Below are 18,561 nucleotides of genomic sequence, written 5' to 3' on the forward strand. Positions count from 1 at the left end.
AGCATATATAATCAAATCATTAAGATAAAATTTAAAAAAAGATATATATATATATATATATATATATTTTTTTTTTTTTAATTTGTGGAAATATAATTTATCGCTCAAAAAATTAACTCATGGATTATAAGTTTTAAGTATGGCTAAAAAAATGGATGGAATAACTACTTTAAACTTCTCAAAAGGAAAAAAAAATATTTTGGTCCTCGTAATTTGTCAAAGCGAGGACATGTATCTCTAACCAATAGGTTGTGAGTTCGAATCCCCTCCCCAACATGTTGTACTAAAAAAAACTCTATCTTCGTAATTTAAATATACATGTAAAAAAAAAAACTTCATTTTCAACCAAATTACTTATAATATAAAATATTTGTAGTACTTTTATACAATTATTTTAATTGTATTCTTGTTACTCTTCCACTCAAATATTATTACTCTATTCCTTAAATGAACTATTGAATTGATTGAGGAATAAATAGTATTTATCAAAATTTAAATTTAAAATGATCTATTTTGATACCGGGTTAAATCGAACCTGAACAAAAATTATGGTTTAATCAATTAAGGTAAATTCAATATTTTTAACATAAAGTAGCCAATATATAAATAAAATAATGATAACTTGAGCCTAGTCCTTTTCAAGATTTTCCTCTTTTAAAATGTAAGTAGTTTTATTTATATAATAAACTTGTGGCGTTGGATGTAGATTGATCATTGTGGCACGTCTAGTGGCTGGCAATTTGGCAACAAATCTGCTACCTTTAATATGTTACCTTACCACCAACTACCAAACAAGTAGAATGTATAAGTTTAAAAATTTTCTTTTTATTATTAAGAGAGGTGTAGAATAAAGAATAAAACTCTTTAATTTATTAAATTAACTCAAAATTAATATTTTTGAGATGAATAATTTAAATTAAGTGGGTTGTTCATCCTTTAAAATTTATAGTTTAATTTGATAAAATATTTAAAATTATCTTGGATTGATTAAGATCTCTGAGTAGCGGTCATTCTGAACATATAGTCAGAGGTTCAAATCTTTCATCCCACCTATTATTATGACAAAACTTTTATTTTATTTTTTAATTTTAAAAATTAAGCTTATAAGTACAACTCCTTATATGTGTTACTCTGTTTTGATATCTATTATTTAAAAAAGTTTTCAAGATCTCAACCAAAATTTGAAAATTAAATCTAGTTGGATAACTATTTTGTTTTCTATTTTTTATTTTTAAAAATTAAACTTATAAACACAAGAAACTTTTCTTTATTTTGTTGTTTAATTTTTTATAAAACATTTTCAAAATTAAGTCAAAATTTGAAAACTGAAAAGATTTTTTTTTTTTTTTTATGTTTTTGTAATTTAGCTAATAATTCTTCTAAAAGTAGTAAAAAACATATCAAAGAAATTACGAAAAAACAAACTTAATTTATAGAAAATAAAAATGTGATTTTGCTATAAAATAGTGTTATATATTCTATAAAAATTTACATAATCCAGCCGTTTAAGCTTTTGAGTTAATTGATAATTAAACATATCTAAGATGGTATTAGAGTAGAAGGTCCTATGTACTAAAAGAAAATACTATGTTCGAATTCCTACCAAAATAAGGCATGAAAATAATAATTTTCAGACATGTGTTTAAGAAAAGTGAAAAACTTAGCTGATTTTTTTTTTTTAAATCTTCCGTACAGGGGAGTGGATATTCGAACTTGTGATCTTTTAGTTAGAGATAGATACTAAAGTGTTGGGAAATATATATTAAAGATGAATGAACTATCAATGAACATCAAAGCTTAATCCGATGAGTTAAGGTAAATTTAATCACTTATTGGATATCTAATGCTCTCCCTCGCTCGTGGACTTGATAATTTGTACAATACCCAACAAATGGAAATCAACAATAATTGAGGAGAAAACAACAATGTGCACTCACAACACCTCCTACCCTGATACCATATTAATATTCAAAGGGTTACATCTCAAAGGGGAGTAGCCCAACCCATGTCTATACCTTTCTAAGGTCTCTTAACATGTCTCATCAAGATTGTGACTATCTTGACTCATCGATTGTGGTCGGATCCTATTTTTTAACCAGATATTCGATTGAGTTTTTTAGCTCTAGTGCCATATTAAATATAAACACACAGAATCCAACCGATGGATTGAAATACTTTAAGGATATCTAACCAAAATCTAGAAGAATTAAAGAAAATCAAATGCGTTTCTAAATACATGAATAAAGAATAATTTATTTGTTTTGGATAACAATGTTAGGAAGCTTTGGATAGGGATTGGATATTAATATCACGAGGCAGTAGGCACTTGGTTTGGTTTTGTATATGAATATATTTACGTGCTACGTGTACGTCAAAAGGCAACTTTCATCTTTATAAAAATAAATAATAATAGAAAATAAGAGGCAACTTTTTAATGTCCACAACCATAGCCACAAAACGGTAGTGGATTTAAACCATAACCAACATACGCCAAGGGAAAGAAAAGTGGCAGCCAAACTTGCGTTTAGGGTACATTATTATTATTATTTTTACTATACTATCAAAAATTGGTTGATCGCACTTATTTTTGTGTTGGTCACTAATAAAATTTTAATAAATTATTAATTTTTTGAAATATATAAAAAGTAATTTTGTTCCTTTTAAGAATCTATCGTTCTTACTTATAAAATTTTTATAGACAATTAGTAAAAGTAGGTGCCGAATGATAAAGAGATAAATATTCTTACATTATTATTTAGAGATATTCAAAAAATAAATATACCCCATTATTTGCTATTTAGTACCAACTTTTAAGAAATAACCGTATGCTTGCATTCGTGGGGGATTTTGTCTCGTTCGAGAACCAAATTTCACAGGAGATTTATTTTTGTATCCATTATTTTAATAGTTATTGTTACATACAGTTTCTATAGCTAATTACGAAAATATAACAGTTTTTTTGAAAGAATTTAGAAGCGTGTAATATATATATATATATATATATATATATATATACACATTTTTTACCATTATATTTGAAAAATATTTTCTCGAGACAAAAGAAATTAAATGTGACTAAATTCAAGAAATTTGACATAATTGATGACTAAAGTATGTTTGAGAGTACTTTGGTATGATATAGTACTTTATTATTATGAAAAAATATATATATTGTCCACTAAAATTTATGGAAGTGATTTATTAATGTTATGGAGAAAGGTGTAAAAAATCCTCAAAAGTTTTGTATAAAAAAGTAAATGTTAAGTGTGTGCAAAAGTGAGCATAGCTAAATGGTAATTGACATATATAAAATAGCAAAGAGATTCTAACTTCTTGATGGACATGAGTCTCTTTAGCTCGACAATTGTTAGCCGAGTAGATCTACATGTGTCCTATCAAACTACCTTGAAGAACACCAATAGGCGCAAAGACAACGTGATGTTCTCGGACAATGCGTCGCAATTTTCCAAAATGTCATAAAGTCGTTGGAACATTGTCGAAAGCCCTGTCAGAATTCACCTCTATAAATAGAGACCCCCGCTCTTCACATGAGGTACACGCGAAACCAATCTCTCTATGAACAATAGGTCGGATAGAATACTAACTTGTTTGTCGATACTTCGAACTTCGACACACTTCATCCGAACTTCGTGGATTCCAAACTCGATCGATTTGATGATCAAACAGTGGTAAGTAATTCTTGGGGAAGGAATGGCCGACAGTTGATATCCGTACGACCAATCTTGAAAAATGAAGATGGAATAGTCAAGGGAAGAAACGAGAGGAGGAGATGAAGGATAAAGAAAATAAGTCAAAAGACGAGGGAGTGTGGAGGGGGCTGTTTAATTGGAGACAGTGGACATAGGTACAGGGCTGTTCGTACAATTTTCCCCATACACCCACCATACTCTTAATTTTTCTCTACTCCAATAATTACATTCAAAGGCATATAATAACAATAATAATAATAAAGTTATAAAGTTCGTCTAGCCTTATGATTTGTAATGTTATTATGTTTTCTTATGGTTCCACACATTGGATGTTCTAAAAAGTAAGTAGAGAGGGAGGTTGTTACTTGAATTATATCGACATGAGAAAGATCTTGAAATAATGCTAGTCCGGTTAAAAAGTTTAAAATTGAACTTGATTGACTTGCAACAGTCCCATGTTGGATGACTCTAAAAAAAATCGTGAAATTTATAGGGGTTATGAGGAGATAAAAAGAGAAGAGACCAAGCGATGGGAGGCCGAAAGAAACTCGAGAAGAAAGCACGAGCCAGGAAAGGGGGCCGGCGGTGAGCAGTTCTCGGGCCCCCGACCGAGAACTATAACGATCCATCCGACCGTTTCGCAGTTACACCCGTATTAACTTGCATTGATTCTCAATTCGACATAAAACCGACAACGAAGTAACGGGCCTGGAGATTTAAGATTCGGCTAGGACAAATCTGGAGGGGATGAGGATTGGACGACTATAAATAAGAGATGAGCCAAACCCCAAAAGGTACGCCTGAACATTCTCTGCACTCGACTTCTGATACTAACTTAAGCATCGGAGTCCGTGTGGCAAAAGCTACATCGGTCCTAGTTTCAATCTGTTTTGCACGTTGATCCGTCGATCTCTTTTTGTATTTAGAGGATTGATATATATTTGACGAGATCTCGGGAAAGCGTCAACAATAGGTGAAGACAAAGGATTCTGAAATGACGATTTTGTACGTTTTTTTTTACTATTTTCAAAATCAGCAAAAGATACATATTTTAACGTGCGTGCTGATATTTTTCAAAGTTTTTGTAAATTTGAGTTCATGAGAGTGTACTAAAAAGATTGTGACATGACCTGTGTCGTTTATGTTCAAAAAAGAAAAGTGAAACAGTTAAATAAAGAAAATAGAAACGGAATCAACTATAAAACCCACCATTATTATCCCTATTTTTGTTGTCCTTTGTCTTCAATAATTGGCATTAAAATACCATAAAAGAGGAGAGAAAGTTGAGCCGTGGGCTGGGCCCGGGCCACTGGGCAGCCCGCTAATTGGGGTTGAGTTCGCGCCACGCCGCCGCGAGGAAGGTGCGTCGCCCTAAACTAAAATGGACCAACTGTTCAAAATCCCTTAAGTGGTTGTTGCTCCACTTAATATAAAAGGGATAAAAACTATGGAGTAATTTATAAAACTATAAATGAAAAATTTTTAGTTAAAAATGTGTTGGTGCGGGAGAAACATAAGTATCTTACAGTGTTAAAGTGTAAAATCAATACAAACACGTGGCTTTCTACCGTGAGGCATGTGTGTCCCACCTCAATTTAGACACACGGATAATGAAGATGAAGGGCCCACGTGTTCAAAAGCAAGACGTAACTCATTTATGACTGGGAAAGATTCTACCTGACAAGAAATTTGTTAACCTTTGTGAAACGTCAATTTTGCTGGCAAATAATCTTTTGATTGTCAACGAAATATCTGCTAAATGATAGGTACATGTGTTGTGGTGGATTGCGGCACTTCCCAATGATCCTCTCTAATAAGATAGAGTCGCACCTTCTCAAAGATACATAATCTCTTACATTCAACATAGCTTGGATTAACGCTAGCTCGAACTAAACACTAACTTAAGTTTTGGAGTGTATGGTTGAGCATCAGACGATGCAAGGTTAGATTGACATCCATGCTCACATTAGGCTTACGTTCACCTGTTGACATGTCGCACAAGTCTGGATCGTACATCAAGAATTAGTATTGTGAACATGAGCATAGTTCAACATTAAGTACATTTGCTCATTCTCTTGAGGATGAAGCCGAAGGTTTATATCCCCATGACATCATATTTGTTGTACCAATAATTATAGGATGCATGGTCCATTGATTTTTAGGATGGTAATAGTTATTTTATCTACTAAGCTATACTCTATTATATAAATAAAACATTTTGTTAGATTCTCCTTCAAATCGAAAGGAAATTATGACTTGACAGTTATGTGTTATTATAAACGAATAATAGCTTAATTAAAAGTTTATTTAAATAACTTTATGTTGATGCAATTGTTGGGAAGCTAGTCAGACTGGGAGTCGGTGAACCGGATCGACCGCAAAGTGATCAATGAGAGGTTGGGTCTAGCTAGGAGAAGCCGAAACTCGATAGGTTGTGAACAGGGGAAGGGTGAGATCTTATCGTTTGGAATACCGAAAGAGTTGATAGTCTTCACAAGATATTGGCTTTGGAAGTCGATGTGAAAGCGACCTACAAAAAGAGAAGGTGAGTGGATGCCGACATGATGTTTAAGTTAGTATATCAACTTAAGATGAGAGAAGTAAAGAGTGACTTGAGAGATAATGACGCACCTTGGAAGGTTATGCACCCTTTCTATTTATTGGAGTGCGATAGTGTGAACGCATGGTGAATGGACGCGCTTGGCCGAATAATAGGTTGCGCTATTCGTGCAAGGGTCGCGCTATGGTTGTGCTGGCTGTGCAAGCCGCGCTACGACTGCAGTATGCCTATGGTCGTGCTATGCTATATGCATGGGCCTGCAATGCGCTTGGCCGCATTATTTCCATCCTATCTTCGTCGTATGCCACGTTGAAATAGCTCTATCAAATGTAGCACATTTTTAATGCAACTTTAGTGCATGTTATAGTGCACCATCTAACACATCCTTTAAAGAAATATCCTTTAAAAAAATACCTCTAACCGATGATTTTGTAAGAATAGACTTTATAGTTTGATAAATTTACCCCAACAACTTACAAATGGAATAATATAATGAATTACGATATTTTATATAATTTAGTTATTGAACTAATGTCAACGATATATTCTCTAAAATAGACCTAACACATATTTAAGTTTTTCAGGAAAGAGAGGAAAATAAAAAATAGTGACGTCTTGTCAAGGAAAATAAGTTGTAGATACTTTAGATCCCATCTTATCAATTTTTGTCGTACGATTGACTATTTCAAGAATCATAGACCTTGAATTAATCAACCTTAGAAAGATTAATTATCCAATAACACCATGGTTCAAGTTATGATAATTTAATCAAAACTTGATGAACATTGTAGGATGCAATGAGGGTTTTTTTTATTAAAAAAAACCAAAATAAACTTATAATCCCATTTTAAAAAAATTAAATCTCCATTAATGTTTATTATTTTGATCCAAATGCAGCATAATGTTTCTAAATTCTATGTCACTATTAAAAGATCTAACATTCGAAAGGTAAGGGACATAAGATCAACTTGGACACAAATCAAATAATTAAGACGTTTATTTCTGATCAAAAGTTCGTCAATTTGAATCGTCACTCCTATATGTGCAAAATAAATGAATAAGGGATATAACAAATGTGCTACTTTTTTTATTATTAATTAGTTTTGAGATGAAACTTCACAAATCAGTTATTAATCTATTAATTTAAATTTTTAGATTTACTGGTGACCCAAATTGATTATAAAAATTTCAAAGTTCATAAAGACAACAAGATTGATTTCACCCATCTTTATTATTTTAAAGGTGATATTTGAAAATTGTTTTTGGACATATACAACCCACTGATATTAAATAAAGAACTTAATTTACTATTCAAATAGTTTTATTTAAGACAATAAATATGAAGATGCTGCAAAAATAAATAAATAAACAAATATGAAGCTGCAATGATTTATTTATTTTTTAATATAACATGTGAAGGTGGGAGATTAAATTCACGACTTCGATTAGAGATATATGTCAATTACTACTGAACTGCTCGTTTGCAATGATTTAAACATCTAATCTCAAAAGGGAATTAATATGCGACTTTTCGGTTGAGTTGTACTAGTGTTGTTTCTGGGTCCCCTTTTAAGTATGACACGTAAAGAACATGTAAATGTAGAGTTTCGAAATCAGAAATAGATATCTTAGTAGTTCAGCTGACTTCAGGTTTTACCAATATTTAACTTTTGACTCGTTCACGTTAGATTTTTTCTTTTTCATTTTTTTTGTCTGGAAATAAATATTTGTACCGAGCATAGCTCTAACACTATGTGGCCAAAAGATGAACAAATAAGCACACTTTGGGTTTACACAGTGGGCTGAGATTAACAAATGTATAGCAGAAACAAACTAAATTCAATTATTTTAATCCCAACATCAAAAAGTGGCGAAGCAGACAACTTTCGAGATAATCGGAAGCCATGCGGTACGATCGAGATGTAAAAGACGTTGAAGTTGAAGTTGAAGTGAAGTACGCTTGTCTTCATGTCGTTCGCCCAAATCCGAAGAAGCAATTGATTAGAACAATGCAGTTGGAAGCTGATTTTCCAGTTTAAAAAGGAACAAAAAGACACCGATTAAATTAGTACATCTTCATCACAGAATTACGACCTCCAATTCAGTTCTTCTGCTTCCATCTGGATTCGATGTGACACTGTACTTTAATTTTCATCCCACGCTCTTATCCACTCCATCCGCATCGCCTCGAAATAAGCAAAAAGGAATTATTAATCAGCCGGAGGAAAAGGAGGTATGTATGACTTGAATTATGCTGTTTATCTTTCTCCGGAGTCGAAATATTTTAGTGATTGGAAGGGGAAAAGTTTGGTTTCGCAAAGTAGGTCATCAGGGATTTGTCAATTGCTTTCGACTTTTTGATCTGATCTTGTTGTAAACTAATTTGCAAGTGGGTTTCAAGTAGAAGAGGCGAAAAGAAAAGGAAAGATTAGATAAGCAAATGGAAATAAATTAATCAAAACAAAGCATATTTATAAATTATTGTTGAACTATGGAAAAGCTTGACTCTGGTGTTCTATTGCGGACACTTGGTGGAGTCGTGTGCTTAAATAATCATTTGGATAACATTGGGGGTTATGACATTAGGAGCAATTTTCTCTTCTTTTTGGGGTTTTCTGACTTTTTTGCTTTAAGTAGGATAATTGGGTGGAGATGAAGGAGATTGGCATGACTTTTTAATCCAAGTTTTTTTATTGGGTTGGTGTACGGTGCTGCAATTCTGCTTGTAACATTGAGAGAACACATCTGAGTTTGGAATAAGATTCATTAGTTCTTGAATGACGCATGCAAATGAATGAAACAAAAATGGAAAACGCAGGCAGAGCCAATCAATATGAATCGTAACTAACATAAGCCAGATTTTTGGTATGGTTATGCTGCACAGACCAGGTGTTTGATGAAATGCTTCGGAGAAATAGATGCAGCATTGATTTAGGTAACTGATTTGTTCTGAACAACCTGAATGGGTCCCTCCAACCCAATATTCCAGTGCTTAATGAGTCATCAAATTTCTAATTAATTTGGTAATCTGAACTTAAAAATTGTAACTTGAGAATTTGCCTTTTCGTGTTAACCTTCATTACGTCACTAATCATAAGTTGTTATTGGCTGCTTGAGTTTTATGCATTATGCTTCTGTAGTCTGGTGGTGAGTTTCCCATAGGAAATGTTCTTGCCTGAGATTGACTTTTACGCCATTAGTCTTCGTTTTTACTTTTGAATTCTTTCACCCACGACATGATTTCTTGTCACTTATTGAGCACATAAATGTATATGTGCCTGCGCGTGTTTATATCCACATTAGATGCATATCAAGCACCACATAAAAGCACTAGAGCTGCTCACTAACGGGGTCATTGCAATAATTTGTTTAAACCTTATGCTCATGTAAGCCTAACAACTGTAGCTTTACTTTGCTAAATTGGCCCACTTTTCCAACTTTATCATCCTATAAAAGCCCATCATTCCTCCTGCTGTTATTGCCTGCCTCTCCATCAGTAATCTGTTAGACAAACCCCCTGAAGCCACTATCAAAAAAATTCCAGATATGATTCCTGGTGAAATCACTGGCCTCCAGTTTTTTCCACCTGAAAACTCTTTTCAAATTCCTTCAAACATTGGCATGATGCAAAACAGCTTTCAGACCCTCCATCATTTCAATGGCCTTCTAGGCAACCTACCTTTGTCTCACATCCCTTATCCCGGCCATGAATTCCTTGCACAATCCTCGAGTATTAGCTACAACTCAACATCTGATGAAGCAGAGGAACAACAGAAGAGTATTATTGATGAGAGAAGGCAGAGGAGAATGATTTCTAATAGAGAATCAGCTCGTAGATCACGGATGAGGAAACAGAAGCACCTCGATGAGCTCTGGTCTCAGGTGGTTCGGCTTCGGACAGAGAATCATAAACTAATAGACAAGTTGAACCATTTATCTGACTGCCATGAAAAGGTTCTTTTGGAGAATGCCAGGCTCAAGGAAGAAGCCTCTGATCTTCGTCAGATGCTCGGTGACCTGCAAATTGGCAGCCCTTACACTGCTTGCTTGAGTGAGCTTGAAGATATCCCCTGCAACACTGCACATCTCAGAGCTGAATCTTCATCATACCAGTCCATCACCAACTTCATAGACAACCTACTCCATTGAGGAGAAATCTTTCAACTTTCTGATAAGAACTTATTGTTCTTTCTGTCTAGTTTTCTTATTAGTCATCAGTCTTTGTTTTGAGCTTGTACGAGATCAGTAGTAGAATAAGATTGTTTCAAGTTTGAAGTAGAGGTTGAATCCGGAGTCTTCTGAGTACCTGTTAAAATTAGCATTCATGAAACGAATTGCTATCTGCCCGCCGCATATACATGGATGAAGCTGGAGGAGCAAAGTACCTGAAAATGATATATTCTCATTAGATCATGAATGCCTGAATCATAGCTTCATAATTTTCCTTTTTAAACCCCATCAGCTTACATCATTAAAGTTCCACCAAACAGAGAAATGGATAAGAAACAGGAAACAATTTAACAGAGGAAGTAAGATTTTTGTCCATTGAGCAAAGTCTATGGTGGAAAAACAACCAACTTTCTGCACATAATAAGAGGGGCACAGTAGGACAAGCCATGGTGGAGGGTGCTGCTGTTAGTGGCTCATCATTGAAATGAATACCATAAGAGACCAAGCTTTTGAAAATGGTATCCACTAGAACAATCACCCTATTACCTTGTTATTATTATTATTATTTTTTTGTCTGTTATAGTTCTTTTGGAAGCTGATTTTAACAATTAAGCTTAACAGTTCATATCTTATTGTTTACTGTTCAATCAGTCGGAAACCTCAGAGAAAATAATTTGATTCTCTCTCTCTCTCTCTCGTTAAGGGAAAATTAGAATCTGTTGTATAACAGTGTAACTTGGTCTTTAACTGAGCCATTTCAGGCTGCACTGTTATGAACCATTCAGAAGTGTCTGGATCAGAGGTGACGTTTCAGGTGGTGGCTGCACAGTGATACCCTCTTTTTTTGTTTTTGTTTTTGTTATTTGAATAACATTGACAATTGCTATTGCATGATCACATCACATTGTCCCCACCCTTTTATTTATTTCTCTACTTTTGCTGCCGTAGTACGATTAAACTCTCTTTACTTTACTGTCATCCAAACAGTCATTTGCTGTCAAAATTTGCTTCCCCCTTGTCTGAATTTGCATCCTTACTGAGAACAAGTTGTGGCCTTGCAGGCGCTGGTGTGTGGAGACTGAAACTGTAGCCAGTTTTCTGCAAGTAGACTGGAAATCTGATCTGATCATAAAGCATAATGGATCTAATTAAGTGGATATGGAACCGACATAATGATAATATCTTTTGACATACAGGCAGCCGAATTGATTTTCTATTGCCTTGAATACATGGTCTAAAAATTTGCTTTGTATATTCACTTCTGGAATTTGTTGAAGGCTTGCACTGTGTCCTCATCACCTTCCTCGCAGAGCTTCATGGGAAAATATTGTAGATTTTTCATTTTAGAACTTCATATGAAGTTACAATTCTTCTCACGCAAGTGAAGAAAGCATGATTTTATTTTATTTTATTTTTTGGGAAAAAGGTAGAAAATGCATCTTCAATAGACATATTTGACTAGAATTGGTGCGTCCTAGCTTGATGAATACATTTGTTTGAGAGGCAAGTTTTACTTTTTTTTTTTATAATATGCGTTGTACTTTATAATGTCTGTAAATAATTATATTTTGGTTCAACTACTAGGTTGGGCCTTGTGATTTTGGCTTTTATTCACTTTGGTCCATTTTGGTTCCGACGTTTATAAAAAATAATTATACTCTGTTTTGGTCTATGTACTTTTAAAAGATAACAAATTTGGTTTATATTTGTAAAGTTTTAAAATAAAACTTATACACAAAGAAAATATTTTAATACATATTTATAGTCATGTTTCAAGGGATGTAGTAAGTGAAATGTTAGGTTAAAATTGTGATATAAATAAATGAAATAAAAAATGAAAATGGATGACCAAAATAGTCAACAATGATCAAAACATATGTTTTGAAAGTATATAGACTAATATGAACGTTTTAAAAATATATTGATCAAAATAAACTATAAAAAAAAGTACAGTGACCAAAATAAAATTTTAACTTTATATTTTCTATAGAAAAATATTGAAATCAACAATATTTCACAAGAACATTAAAAAAAATCTCTTTTACTCCCTCGAAAGTTTTTCTGAGTAACTAATATGTTTAGATAAGTAAAAAGAATGAGGATTTTTTTTCCTTTGAAGAAAACAAAATTGAGGAATTTTGATTTTAAAGATATGTGCAGGATGATTATTTGGAGTAGCATTTTTCATTCTTCTAAAATACTAATCAAGTGCTTAATAAAGTATTTTTAAATATTCTCTCAAAAAAGCATTTAAAAATATTTTAAAAATTTGTTGGTGGGCAAAGTAAAAAAAGAAAAATTAATTAGTTAAAAATATTTTTTGATAATCTAAAATTATTTTAAATACATTATGAGTCAATTTGTTGAATTCTCCTGTCAAAAGCGGGTATAACTTGACGATAATTTCCATACATTTTGTGAGTTTGAATTTTCTCCCCATGCGTTGAATTAAAAAGACATTGAATTGTCCTAGTAGACCACAAATTAACTTACTGTTTACCGTTAATCACGGTGACGGTCACTACAGTCCAGAGTCATCAGACTTGTTCGCAACGCATTTTGCCGTTAAATCACGGATCTCGAATCGCGCCAAAATAACCTCTCCAGATATTTCCCGCTTGGGTATTCCACAGGCCCATCTTCTTATTCCTTATCCTCCAAGCCAATTGTTAATTCCATAGTCCGCCATTGCAGCTTATCTTCATTCTTCACTTTGATACTTCTTCTGCGGTGGCGGAACCATGACGTCTTCTCCAACTCCCATCTCTCCACTCTCTCTTCCCAACTCAAGACCAAAATCAAACAGACCGCCGTCTTCATTGCCTCCTGCGTGGAACCCCAGCCCCAAATCCGTCCCCAAAGAGCTCTACTTCAACCGCGACGGGTCTGCCTTGAAGAAGCTTCAGGTTACGTTCTTGGATGGGACATTTGTTTATTGTTTCTCTGCCCTAGCGATTCTTCTTTGCTCGACGATTGATTAGTTTGATTTGGTTGTGCAGGTTGGAGTTGATTTGGTGGCGGAGTTGGTGGGCGTTACGTTAGGGCCGAAGGGGAGGAATGTGGTGCTTCAAAACAAATATGGACCGCCCAAGATCGTTAATGACGGTGAAACCGTCCTCAAAGAGGTATTATGGTGTGATTTGATTAACATATTTTTATTTTCAATTCAGTTATTATGGTGTGTGTGATATGAAATGTTAGATCAGTTGGATATTAATTCAATTAATGAACTGAGTCGAGTTCTAATCCACTTCTATTCGAGAGGGAAAAATGGCTAAAACACTAGAAAGTTATATGGTCAGGAAACATAATAGAGATCAATTCTTGTAATACATCTTATATTTCACTCGACAAAGAATTGCAATAATCTATATTGTACCTTGACAACTTTATTTGAATTAAAATGGATTTTGATATTAAGTTTATCTATAATAGAACTTTTGGATGAAAGAAGGGCAATAAATTCGTTTAAAACGTCCCTTGTATAAGATCTTCCACTAGATATTGAATTAGCTGCAATTTCTCTACAATTCTCTGGTTGTTTTGTGAATTTGCATCCATTTCTCGTATGCCTTACTTTTGGTATTTGATTTACAGCATGTCAACTATCATCCCACCATGCAGCGTATTTTCTAGTTGCATAAATAGCTGTTATGAAAACTTTATCCAGCATGTCCAGGCTTATAAATAATAACACAAGTGCTCAAGCATTGTCAATTTTCCTTTTGGTATTCGATTATTATCTGGTTGGAAATTGTTGTTTAGATTGAGCTGGAAGACCCTTTAGAGAACGTTGGCGTGAAATTGGTGAGACAAGCTGGTGCAAAGACAAATGACCTTGCTGGTGATGGTTCCACTACATCTGTCGTTCTTGCCCAGGGATTGATTGCTGAGGGTATGAAGGTAGTTAATGGAAATTCCATGCATTAATAACAACCATTTAGAACTTACACTGTTACGTGGACCATGCAATACCATGTCACCTACCTTTTTTTTAACTCGTAAGAAACTTTTGGTTGACTAAACTCATTAGATTAAAGAGATAAATCAACTATGTAAAAAGCAAAATAAAGTTTTTATATATGACTATAAATAGTTGAAATTTAATTTATGTATATTTATAAAATGTAATTTTTAGGTATGGTACAGCATTTATGATATAAATATTTTAAATTTTAAGTTATATATATATTATGTGTAATATTTTGGAAAGTTGAGCTTTCTTTTCTTTTTTTTTTTAATTTTTAAGTACAACAAATTGGAGTAAGGGATTTAAACCTCCAACTTTAAGGGAAGTAGTAGGTGCCAATTACCGTTGAGATATGCTCAGCTTGGTACTTTATGGATTGAGTTAACCTCTTGGGTCTTTGATTGTTTGATAAGACTACGCTAACACTTCTCATCAAAATTAACAATCAATATTTTTTTATTAGGAAAGAATAACAAATCATGGTAACTTTTGATATCCCCTCAATTAATTGCTTGGTCAATTTTAAGTACTAATTATAAAATGCATTTTTTAGGTTATTTCATCTGGCATGAATCCTGTACAAATTGCACGTGGAATTGAGATGACTGCAAGAGCACTAGTTTCTGAACTGAAATTGATATCAAGAGAGGTAATCAAGGTTATGCTCCTTTCAGTGTGGAAGGTCAAGGTTCAAAACCCTGAGAATCAAAAGAAAAGAACATCAATTTAAGCCGCAAGTGGTAGTCTAATAACTGTTTGTCAGTGATCTTTTCAACTGCTACATATTTAAAAATTGCAGGTTGAAGATCACGAAATAGCACATGTTGCCGCAGTTAGTGCTGGGAATGATTATGCTGTGGGAAATATGATTTCAGATGCCCTTCGTCAAGTTGGAAGGAAAGGAGTTGTCCAAATTGAAAAAGGGAAGAGTGTTGATAACAGCCTGCAAATTGTGGAAGGGATGCAATTTGATCGTGGATATTTGTCTCCGTACTTTGTTACTGATAGACGGAAGATGATGGCAGAATTCCATGATTGCAAGGTAGCAACCGGACTTTAAGTAATATGTTTTTCTTTTATTTATGAGTAATCCTTAGAAATGGGGATTTTTGGTTGCAGTTACTGTTGATCGACAAAAAAATCTCAGATCCAAAGGAAATGTTTAAAATATTGGACAGTGCAGTGAAAGAGAAATTCCCAATTGTGATATTGGCAGAGGGCATTGAGCAGGAAGCTCTGGCTCCAGTAATTAGGAATAAACTAAGAGGTGTACTGAAGGCAGCTGCTATCAAGGCTCCTGCCTTTGGCGAGCGCAAGAGTCACTACTTAGATGACATAGCCACCTTAACTGGAGGTAGCAGATTATTAGAAAGAGAGTTTTGAGTCCCTGTTGTGCTTTGTCCATTTTTCTGAACACCCACCTCAAAAAAGGAAAAGGGGAAAAGGGCACTATTTTTTTCTTCAATGCTAACATGAATAAATGCAACTAATTTCTACATCCCTGGAGTGATGCACTATATACTAATATTCAATGAGGTTTAGGCATAAACATATATCAAAGACGAAGGGAATTCACTGAAGGATGGCTCATTATGATAATGACAATGAAATACCATGAATTTACAAGGATGATGTGTCTAATCAAATGTACTATTGTATTCATCATTTAACAATATACTCGAACCTTTATGAACTAAATAAAGCTTATCTTTGATCTTATATACTTGATAACCAATAACGAAAAGAAAAGGCATTTTTCCTGTAGTTTTATTCTAGTTCTCAGAAGATATGTTATAAAATGTAATCCGAACTGCTTCACTCTTTTATATGTTTGCAGCAACCGTGATTAGAGAAGATAGTGGATTGACTTTAGAAAAGACCGGCAAAGAGGTATTGGGCTCCGCTACCAAGGTTGTTATATCAAAGGATTCCACACTAATAGTTACAGATGGAAGAACTCGGGAAGCAGTTCAAAAAAGAGTTTTACAGATTCAAAAGCTTATGGAGGTGCTGGAATCATTCCTAATCTATGCTGAGATATCCTACATTTTTGAGGTTTTCTGCAGTGCAGGATCCATTTCTAAGTAATTTAAGAGAACACACATTTCCATGTTGAAGTATATAGATTTGACGTTAAGTTTAATTACAGCAAGAGACATACTATCATCTATTCTGCAGAATACGGAGGAAAATTTTCCAAAGAAGATATTGAACGAGAGAATTGCAAGATTATCTGGGCGAATTGCTATTCTTCAGGTGATGATATTCTAAGCAACGCAAAATGTTGACTATATCAACACAGGGAAATAGCAACTTACGCCAGGCTTATTCACTTTTCCACCTTCTAAATTGTAGGTAGGAGCACAAACTGAAGTCGAGTTGAAGGACAGACAGTTAAGGATTGAGGATGCGTTGAATGCATCAAAGGTGCATGCCCATGGTCGGTCTGCTTTCCTTGAGAATATGATTTCGAATTATCAGTTGTAACTTCACGTTTGTTGTAGGCCGCAATTGAAGAAGGTGTTGTTGTTGGTGGTGGATGTTGTCTTTTAAGGCTGTCTACCAAGGTGGATGATATAAAGAGTGTCTTGGAAAATGAAGAACAGATGGTATCCCTCTTATGGTTTACTCCAACATTTTCTGTTTTAATTTCTTATTATTAAATGTCAGGTAGATTTAGTTTTAATTAGTATATCGACTAGAATAACACCTCAATTCATATGATGCGTTCTCTGATTTGTTTATATTGATTGGACTGCTCAACTGCAGATTGGAGCTGAGATTTTCAGAAGGGCTTTGAGTTATCCTACAAAACTAATAGCAAGAAATGCCGGTGTCAATGGAAACATGGTTATAGATAAGGTACACTATGAACTAAAAAGTTTGTTTCTAATTTGCGGTGTCTGGTTTTCTTTCTCATTTTCACATATCGATTCTAATCAACCATGGTAAAGTTAACTTTATATTTTACAGGTTCTAATCAACAAAGATATTAAATATGGATATAATGCTGCAACAGACTGTTACGAGGATTTAATGAAAGCTGGAATCATGGATCCATCAAAGGTTTATAAACTTTCTTCAAAGCCCTTTGACAGTTTTGTTATACCATTCCGATTAAAATTTTAGGAATTTGGTCTAAACATTTAGCAGAAAAACTCTCATCTTTTGGTCAAATATGAAATTATAGTATCTAAACGAACTTGAAAAATATAGATTGGAGAAAGTTGATTGAAAAATAAAGTGAAGGAATGGTTTTTCATCAACTCAACAATTCATTGCACTAAATTTTAGTCCTCTACTGATATCTGGGACAGGTAGTCAGATGTTGCCTGGAGCATGCAGCGTCGGTTGCCAAAACTTTTCTGACATCCGATGCTGTTGTAGTGGAAATTAAGGAACCAAAACCCATCCCAAGAAGAAGACGGATGCTGTTGTAGTGGTAATGGGTAAACAACTATTTGGGCTTTTATTTTTCGGAACATTCGTATGATTCACAATCCTGTTTTTGATGTTTTAGGCCTCAGACAAATGGGTCTTTAGCCCGACGAACAAGATCAGAGTATGAGATTACTGTTTCCAGACACAGCCGCGCAATGTTTTAGTCATCAGACTAATGGGTTTTTAGCCACCATTAAGATGGAACGTTTCTTGCCCAAGTTGGAGCAATAAACTGGCTGATACGAGGCAATGTTGAGCAGCAAGGTCAGAGCCAAGGAGGCCAAGAATTTGTAGAGAGAATGTTCTCTTCACCGATGACAATTCCATTACTTCAGAAAATCCGCTAGTCAATTATACTTGTATGACCTGTAATGTATTTTGATTATAACTAGGATGAAGTACAAAATCTTATCCTCGTTCTGTTGTTGATAATTTCTTCCAACTAATGCTGTAATTTAAAACCCGAATGGATGACGAATTTATAAATGCAACTTATTGGAAGTGGAATGACCTCTGTGAATTTTGCTGCATTAACCGCAATTTGAACTGATGAGGCGAGATTTTTCCTGAGAAATTCTCCAGGAAAATGCTTCGCCAAGTGAACCAACTGGAAAGCTCGCCAATGGCAATTTTCAGACAATAATGCACATAATGGGCCGAATAACTTTATTGATGAGCAGTGTTTAGGCGAAAAGAGTACGGATTCAATA

The 18,561-nt window shown here is 34.1% G+C and overlaps 2 protein-coding genes across 7 annotated transcripts; both read left to right on the forward strand.

Annotated features, from left to right (window-relative positions):
* Positions 1 to 7,697: 7,697 nt before the first annotated feature.
* LOC111017517 (basic leucine zipper 43) lies at positions 7,698 to 12,050 on the forward strand. 3 transcript variants are annotated; one of them, XR_002602298.2, is made up of 2 exons: positions 7,698 to 8,503; positions 11,502 to 12,050. XR_002602298.2 is itself a non-coding variant. In XM_022293293.2 (2 exons), exon 1 carries the CDS (start codon positions 9,817 to 9,819, stop codon positions 10,417 to 10,419), a length of 603 nt encoding a protein of 200 aa, XP_022148985.1. In that variant the 5' UTR covers positions 9,217 to 9,816; the 3' UTR covers positions 10,420 to 11,254; positions 11,502 to 12,050. The 3 variants fall into 3 exon arrangements, 2 of the variants coding, with proteins under 2 accessions (XP_022148985.1, XP_022148986.1); XM_022293293.2 differs by lacking the exon at positions 7,698 to 8,503 and adding an exon at positions 9,217 to 11,254; XM_022293294.2 differs by lacking the exon at positions 7,698 to 8,503 and adding an exon at positions 9,217 to 10,958.
* Positions 12,051 to 13,068: 1,018 nt separating this feature from the next.
* LOC111017567 (chaperonin 60 subunit beta 4, chloroplastic) lies at positions 13,069 to 18,352 on the forward strand. Of its 4 annotated transcripts, none has more exons than XM_022293365.2 (14): positions 13,071 to 13,346; positions 13,440 to 13,565; positions 14,206 to 14,343; positions 14,964 to 15,068; positions 15,210 to 15,452; positions 15,530 to 15,764; positions 16,248 to 16,417; positions 16,589 to 16,666; positions 16,766 to 16,850; positions 16,931 to 17,019; positions 17,180 to 17,272; positions 17,384 to 17,476; positions 17,728 to 17,852; positions 17,931 to 18,352. In XM_022293365.2, the coding sequence occupies exons 1-13, from the start codon at positions 13,182 to 13,184 to the stop codon at positions 17,848 to 17,850; spliced, it is 1,743 nt and encodes a 580-aa protein (XP_022149057.1). In that variant the 5' UTR covers positions 13,071 to 13,181; the 3' UTR covers positions 17,851 to 17,852; positions 17,931 to 18,352. The 4 variants fall into 4 exon arrangements, 3 of the variants coding, with proteins under 3 accessions (XP_022149057.1, XP_022149056.1, XP_022149058.1); XM_022293364.2 differs by having other exon boundaries at positions 13,073 to 13,346; positions 16,766 to 16,837; positions 16,915 to 17,019; XM_022293366.2 differs by having other exon boundaries at positions 13,074 to 13,346; positions 14,964 to 15,059; positions 16,766 to 16,837; positions 16,915 to 17,019.
* The last annotated feature ends 209 nt before the right edge of the window (positions 18,353 to 18,561 follow it).

Source organism: Momordica charantia, assembly GCF_013281855.1.
Source record: "Momordica charantia cultivar OHB3-1 chromosome 9 unlocalized genomic scaffold, Mcharantia_2.0 BLBB01000009.1, whole genome shotgun sequence".
NCBI lineage: Eukaryota > Viridiplantae > Streptophyta > Magnoliopsida > Cucurbitales > Cucurbitaceae > Momordica > Momordica charantia.